The sequence below is a fragment of the Leptopilina boulardi genome, unplaced genomic scaffold (assembly GCF_019393585.1).
Source record: "Leptopilina boulardi isolate dan_hultmark-lab unplaced genomic scaffold, ZJU_Lbou_2.1 LbouV2_169, whole genome shotgun sequence".
NCBI lineage: Eukaryota > Metazoa > Arthropoda > Insecta > Hymenoptera > Figitidae > Leptopilina > Leptopilina boulardi.
In genome coordinates, this window is record NW_026137717.1 from 1714173 (window position 1) to 1722666 (window position 8494).

The window sequence follows — 8494 nt, forward strand, 5'->3', positions numbered from 1 at the left end:
GTCTTACATATTACCATAAAAATTATTAAATTTCACTATAAATCAATTTTAAATAACAATAATAATTTAATAATTAGAATTTTTTAAATAATGACCATTTTTCATTTAATGATAAACAATAAAATTGATTAATAATTAAATTAATTAATTATTTTCTAAGTTAATTATTAATCAATAGTCAATTATAAATTATTAGTTAATTAACTAACTAATTACAAACTAAGTAACTAATTAATTAGTAGTTAATAATAAATAAACTAATTAATTACTGGTTAATTATTAATTAATAGCTAATTATTAATTAATAGTTAATTAACTAATTAATTATTAAGTAAGGGAATTATTTTGATAGTTAATTAATAATTATTTAACTAATATTTAATTAACCCCATATAAAAAACCCCAAAAATTATTTCAAAATTTTTTATATTTTTATCAATATTTTATTTATTTAAAAATTTTTAACATAAATTTAGTGTTACAAATTTTTTGGGTGAATTTTTTTTTTTCAAACTGCATCTGAAAAAAATTTAGTATTTGTTGAAAATAATTTTTCCAATTTCCTTGACATTTGAATCATTCTTCTTTCCGTCGATGTATAGTCATGCATTTTCATAATCATTATTTTCTGATGAAAAATTGTTTCAAATTTCACATCATCTATTAAAAATTCTAAACCAGCAACAACAACATGAAATGTATTACTAAAATTTAAAATACGACTAACATCAACAACACCAGCTTGATTTTTTAATTTTATCTCCATTAACAATGGAATTTGTTGTTCTAAATCACCATTATGTAAACAATGAATAAATTCAATATCACGATTTGGTGAGAAATTTTTAAAATTATCAAATATAAAAATATTTTTGTTTTTAAATAATTTGAAAATTTTTTCCGATATTTCTCTTGTTATTAATTCACCACGATGTAATGTTATTGGTGTCATAATAAATTCTTCATTATCACATTGTCTTAATCCAAGACGATTAACTGCAACTTCAAATCTTCTAATTCCATCATTATTTCTCAAGAATGTATTTTCAATAACAGAATAAAGTGCATAATAATCCTCAAAACGAATATGACGTTCAACATTGAAAATTGTTTTATATTTTTCAAATGTTTTTTCAATATTTTCCAAATGTACAAATTGATAAAGTTCATAAATTTTTTTTTGTGCTTGATGTAAATTAATTTTATAATCTAAATTATAATTAAACAACACATCTTTAATGTAAGGATTATTTTCAATTTTCCAAAAATCATAAGCATAACGAAATTTTGGATTTCCTAAATTTATTGCAAACGTTTCATAAGTTGGTGCCGAACTTATATACTTTGTAGTTTTTCGTAAAATATAATTTGAAAGTGAATTTTTTAATGTTTCCATTTTAGAAAGTGGAAGAGTTTCAGTTATAAAATTAGCAGCATTAGAAATACTCATCATACGTGATGTTTCGATAATATTTTCATTTTCCAATAAAATTGCCAAATTTTTTTCTCTTAAATTTTTCCATTCATTTTTTTCAACATGCTGATAATTGAGTTGAATATTTAATATTCTATTATTATCGGTAAAATAGAAATTTGTCATTGTAAAATAAATATCGTTGAATGTAAGATAATTATTTTCAAAATCATTGTGAAATTTTGTTAAATCGACAAATCCATAAGAGTGATCAATTTTTAAATGATAACGTACTTCTGTTTCTAATGGTGCGTTTTTTAATTTTCTTGATTGTAATTTGCCAGGTGCTTTATTTTGCAATAGAGTAATATCATTAAAGAAAAATACTTTTCCCTTAATCATTTTTAAATAATTAATAACTTCTTGATCTTTTAAAATTTTTGTATACCAAAGTTCATTTGGTACTTTTAGAGGTAGTCGTGCGTCTAATTGTAAAAGAGCTAATTTATTAACAGTAAAATATAGAAAATTTAATTTCTCCTTATCTCTTTTCAAAGTTGCTAAACCATAATTTTTCCACATTTTTAGAATATCTACATATTTTGAATAATTTGGTTCTTTTATGATATTAAGATAGAAATTAGGATTCAGTAGCATAGATGTACTTGAACTATGAGAAGGAACAATTAGTTCTTGTACTTTTTGGGAAATAATTTTCGAAGGATAAGTATTGTATTTATAAAAGTTATCATGAACCAATGGTACTTGCTCACCGGTATTTAAAATACCATTTAATGTTTTTGAATTAAAATCTTCTAAAACATCAGATTTTAATTCACCAATTCTTTTTGATGTTGAAGGTAATACGTCATTTGAAATCTGAGGGAAATTGTTCCTTAAAGTTCCGGTGAATTCTAAATTTGTCATTGGAGGCAAATTTAAACCTTCAACAGTTCCTTGTAAATTAATTTGAAATTCAGTGATAGGATATTGGGGATAATTGTTGAGTGTAAATTGTTGTGCAATGTTTTCTTCAACAGGATTTTGATATAATTCCTGATGATGAACTAAATTCTGAATTTGAATTAAATCCTGATTCCGAACTAAATCATGGTTCATACTTAATTCCTGATGCTGATGTAATTCCTGATAATGAGGTAATTCCTGATGATGAATTAAATTCTGGTTTTGAATTAATTCCTGATGCTGAGGTATTTCTTGATTCTGATGTAATTGATGATGCTGAAATAATTCCTGATTCTGAACTAAATGCTGATTTTGAATTAAATCTTGATTCTGAATAAAATCCTGATGCTGAATTAATTCCTGATGCTGAGGTATTTCTTGATTCTGATGTAATTCATGATGCTGAAATAATTCCTGATTCTGAACTAAATGCTGATTCTGAATTAAATCTTGATTGTGAATAAAATCCTGATGCTGAATTAAATCCTGATGCTGAACTAAATTCCAATCTTGACTTCCACGTTCATCACTAGCTTGATCTAAATTAACAGAAGGATTCTCCTCAAGAGGCTTTTTGTTCAATTCTATTGTATTATGATAAACGTGATAATTACGAATTACATTAATATCGTATCCTCCAATAACCATTTCATCTATTAAATACCCAACCCGTGAGAGAATATCATTGTTATCCATTTTAAATTTAGTGTTAATTATACTACCAGTTTCTGGAATGTATTGATTGTACAAAATTCCATCAGGGGATTTTACCTGCACAACTGGAATTGGCAATGAATATCCCTCGATGCTTCTTAATTCCGCAGTGTATCCAAATGATGTTAGGCAAGTAGGTCCAAAAAAGTGTCTTCCACCTGGATAAAAGTATCGAACAATGCTAAAACCGTTTTTATTTGCCAAAACCAATGGCACCGTATGATCGATTAGTAAATTTTTATTTATATTCTTCAATAAGGAATTTATTGACACAACCATATTTCGAAATGAGGGAATTTTCTTAAAATTAGAAACTATACTCTGGAATAATTTCCTTAATCCTTTTAAACCAAAACGAAGTATTTGGTATACGGATTCAAAACCAGGATCAATTGTTCGAAGAGAAGCTACAGTTAAATCTGTCAAAAAACTTTTGGTGAGAATTTCTTGTGCTATGGTTCGAACAGCAATTGTGGAAATTTCGTTTAATACTGCACGTATTGGTAATGTGCTGATAATTCCTGATCTTGCAATTGTATTGGTGATTAGATATTTATTACCAATTTCTACTGCCAAACTATTGGCTATTTTAACTGTATATTCTGTCGCCCATCCAGCAAATGGAATAAGATTGAGAACATCCATTGAACAACTAAAAGCAGATTCTGCCATTCTTCCTGCTTTTGCACTTTCGATACAACTGTAAAATGGAATCAGTGTTTTTGCAAAATTTAACAATTTCTCCCCAACCGTTTCTTCATAATAGTGCATTTTCAAATTATCTACAAACAATTTTGTTTTTATATCCGCAACTCTGGCAATAAAACTTCTGTAATCTTCATTCCTAAATTTAAGAGTTTTGGAAAATATTGCAATTTCCATTTTTAGAGAAGAATCATTAGCAATTGCTTTAGCAAACTCTCGTTCGTTTCCTTTGTTTATTAATAAAGACAGTGTATTATTCTCTTGTCGCAAAGCGTAAAATTCAGTTTTTTCCTCTTTAACAGCGAATAAAAGAAAAATGTCGTAATTTTTCTTTCGTGGAATTGGTGGACATAAACTGCAACCTTGCTGATAATCAGGAACTCGCGCAAACATAACAGTAGAATTTAAATTAATTTTTTCTATTAATTTACTATCGACTAATATTTTTTCAATTGCAATTCTTTCTATTTTATTGTATAATTCCTCAATTTCCTTGAATTGATATTCATAATTTGTTTGCAAATCGGGAAGTTTCTCTTTTTCACAATGTTTGGGAAGGAAAAATTGTGTAATCCAAAGATAAAAGGTTTTATAAAATTCCACATTAAGTCGAGAGACTTGATCAATATTTTCATAATCACATATTAGAAAAAGTAATTCATAAGCAATAAGCGTTCTTGTTTTTAATTTATTCATTTTTAACTGAATTTTATTGTGTAAACTATTTTCAATATTTTCTTGTACAATTTTTTCCATAGCTGAATTAATATATGAGAAGAAATTTTTATAAACTTTGGCCCAAAATTCACTATTTGTAAAATCATCTATTTTTTGGAATTTAGCCTTTTGATTATAGGCATAGAAAAATAATGCTGGTGTTGAGAATAAATTTTTTATCATTTCATAAGTTTCGTTATTTAAATCCTGTAAATCAAGCTCGCGGGAGATTAGAATATATTCTTGGAAGGTAAGATTCGGAGTTGTTGATGATACGGATTTGATGATTTTTAAACCTGTCATTGCGTAAATATAATTTACTTCCATTATACTCATTTCTTGTTCGGGTCGGGGGAAAATTTGCCAAATGTGATCATCAAAAACTTTTTGAATTGTCAATCCGTTAAGTTTGGAACTATATTTTTCTGAAAGAATATTATTGGAACTATAAGTTTCTAAAGGAATATTATTGAAACCAGAATTCCATGAGGAATTATTTATAAAACCATAATTCCCTAATAAATTATTTATGGAACCATAATTTCCTAACGGATTATTTTTAGAACCATAATTCCTTAACGGATTATTTTTGGAATCGTAATTACCTAACGGAATATCATTAGAACAATATTCCCTACTGGTGTAATTTTCCGAAAGATGTTGAAACACCTTTTCCTTAAGTACCGAGTAATTTATATCATCAGCCATGTTAATGATTTTAGCTAAATATCCATTAATGTTTCCATAGTGAGAAAATAGAGCCTTGCTAATGATGTACTGATATGTTTCATCAACGTATTTCATGTCAAGTGTTTCATTTTCTCCACCACCGTAGAGATCACTTCCCTTTAGTACTTTTTTTAAAAGTTGTAGCTTCGCCTCGGATTCATTTTGAGATTTATTGAGGTAATCAAATAAAGTATTTAAAACAGAAATAGACTTATTTCGCTCCTCAAGTGTAATTAAATCTTTGTTGTAAAAATACACTCCAAATATAGTAATATAGTGACAAACAGATAAAAACTGAAAGTTTAATGACTGTTGTATAAAAATTGAAGTCGTGTTCATTTTAAGTTGTTCATTAAATTTCGTCAGCTAAATTGTTACCAAACATCGTCTGCTAAGTTGTTACCAAATATCTTCTAAATTTTTACAAAATGTTTGCCTGCAGTTCAATATTTATCTTCTTTTGTTCTGACGATTCTGAAATTCATTTTTTATTTAATCAATTAAATTTCTAAATTTTTTTTTTTTTTTTTTTTTTGGTTAATATTTGACAGTATAAAAATGAACGTACAATGGATAACTGTTTTTTCTCTTTCGGACGGTAAGTCACTTTCTTCGTTACCGACAGTTGTTAAAAAAAATTTAATGCGCGAAAATTTGATTCTTAGTGTTATTATAAAAAATCGTGCGTTTATTTTAATATAGTGAGGGAAATTCAATTTTTTATAAATTAAAGAAAACAATAAATGTAAATAATTTAAAAAGTTTAAAAATTAATAATATTACAAATAAAAAAGGAGAATGAAAATAAATCGAATTATCAATTATACTGGAGAACAGCATTATAAATGTATGAATAAAAAGATTTATTTATAAATAATAATAGAATGCAATCAATAATAATAATAATAATAATAATAATAATAATAATAATAAAAATAGAAATACAAAATAATTATTTTCATCAAAAAAAAATTATATTTTTATGAAAAAAAATTAGAATTAAAATTAAATTTTCATTGATTTTATTGAAATTTTTTTTCAAATTACCATAAATTTTTTTTTCTCACTTTGACATAATAGATGTTATATTAGACAGAAAATTTTGCCTTTTAAGTCTTGACTTTTAGAAATTACACTATTTGTGAGTTAATATATGCTTTTGTTGTTAGTTTTTTGTCAATAAAAAAAAAAAAATAAATACCAAACTTTGTTATATGAAAAAAAATTATTTACCCTTTTTTTGTATGTTCAGCTGAATAAATATATATTTATTTGTGAAATTAATTTGTTTTTTATGAATACTAAATATCATTTCAAGGATATTGTTACTTTACACGTGTCTTAAACATTGCCTTAAAAATTAATGAACTTTCGCTATAAGTCAATTTTAATTAACAACTAATTAATTAATAGTTAATAATAAATAAACTAATTAATTACTGGTTAATTATTAATTAATAGCTAATTATTAATTAATAGTTAATAACCTAATTAATTATTAAGTAAGGGAATTATTTTGATAGTTAATTAATAATTATTTAACTAATATTTAATTAACCCCATATAAAAAACCCCAAAAATTATTTCAAAATTTTTTATATTTTTATCAATATTTTATTTATTTAAAAATTTTTAACATAAATTTAGTGTTACAAATTTTTGGTTGAATTTTTTTTTTTTGTCAAACTGTATCTGAAAAAAATTTAGTATTTGTTGAAAATAATTTTTCCAATTTCCTTGACATTTGAATCATTCTTCTTTCCGTCGTTGTATAGTCATGCATTTTTATAATCATTATTTCCTGATGAAGAATTTTTTCAAATTTCACATCATCTATTAAAAATTCCAAACCAGCAACAACAACATGAAATATATTATCAAAATTTAAAATACGATTAACATCAACAACGCCAGCTTGATTTTCTAATGTTATCTCCATTAACAATGGAATTTGTTGTACTGATATACCATGATTTAAACAATTAATTAATTCAATACCACGATTTGATGAGAAATTTTTAAAATTATCAAATATAAAAATATTTTTGTTTTTAAATAATTTGAAAAATTTTTTCGACAATTTTCTTGTTATTATTTCACCACGATGTAATGTTATTGGTGTCATGATTAATTCTTCATTATCACATTGTCTTAATCCAAGTCGATTAATAGCAACTTCAAATCTTCTAATTCCAACATTATTTCTCAATATTTTATTTTCAATAATAGAATAAAGTGCATAATAATCTTCAAAACGAATATGACGTTCAACATTAAAAATTGTTATATAATTTTCAAATGTTTTTTCAATATTTTCCAAATGTAAATATTGATAAAGTTCATAAATTTTTTTTTGTGCTTGATTTAAATTAATTTTATAATCCAAATTATAATTTAACAATACATCTTTAATGTAATGATTATTTTCAATTTTCCAAAAATCATAATGAAATAGATATTTCTCATTTTTTATATCAATTGCAAATTTATCATAATTTGGTACAAAACTATTAGAATTTGTATTTTTTCGTAATATATAATTTGAAAGAAAATCTTTCGATGATTCACTTGTACAATGTGGAACATTATCAGATAAAAAATTAGCAGCATTAGAAATACTCAACATTCTTGATGATTCAATAATATTTTTATTTTCCCAAAAAATTTCAATATTTTTTTCTCTTAAATATTGCCATACATTTTTTGTCATATGATGATATTTGAATTCAATATTTAATATTCTATTATGATTGGTAAAATAGGAATTTGTCATTGTAAAGAAAATATCGTTGAATGTAAGATAATTATTTTCAAATTCATTGTGAAATTTTGTTAAATCATTAAATCCATAAGTGTAATCAATTTTTAAATGATAACGTACCTCTGTTTCTAATGGTGAATATTTTAATTTTCTTATTGTTAATTGGCCAGGTGGATTATTTTGCAATAGAGTAATGTCATTAAAGAAAAATAATTTACCTTTCATATTTCTTAAATAATTAATAATTACTGGATCAGATAAAATTTGTGTATAATAAAGTTTCTTTGGTATTTGTAGAGGAATTACTGTTTCTAATTGTAAAATAGCTAATTTATTAACAGCAAAACGTAGAAAATTTATTTTTTCCCTATATCTTTTCAAATTTGCTAAACCATAATTTTTCCATATTTTTAGAATATCTACATATTTTGAATAAGTTGTTTCTTTTATGATATTTTGATAGAATTTTGGATCTAGTTCTGGTGCTT

General features: G+C 24.4%; 1 protein-coding gene across 4 annotated transcripts; it reads right to left on the reverse strand.

The window, feature by feature from the left end:
* Positions 1-492: 492 nt before the first annotated feature.
* Positions 493-6391, reverse strand: LOC127277437 (uncharacterized). 4 transcript variants are annotated; one of them, XM_051298548.1, is made up of 3 exons: positions 6293-6391; positions 5122-5719; positions 493-4941 (listed from the first exon to the last, which is right to left on the reverse strand). In XM_051298548.1, the coding sequence occupies exons 2-3, from the start codon at positions 5582-5584 to the stop codon at positions 509-511; spliced, it is 4896 nt and encodes a 1631-aa protein (XP_051154505.1). In that variant the 5' UTR covers positions 5585-5719; positions 6293-6391; the 3' UTR covers positions 493-508. The 4 variants fall into 4 exon arrangements, with proteins under 4 accessions (XP_051154505.1, XP_051154502.1, XP_051154503.1 ...); XM_051298545.1 differs by having other exon boundaries at positions 493-5719; XM_051298546.1 differs by having other exon boundaries at positions 493-5719; positions 6313-6357.
* Between the last annotated feature and the right edge of the window lie 2103 nt (positions 6392-8494).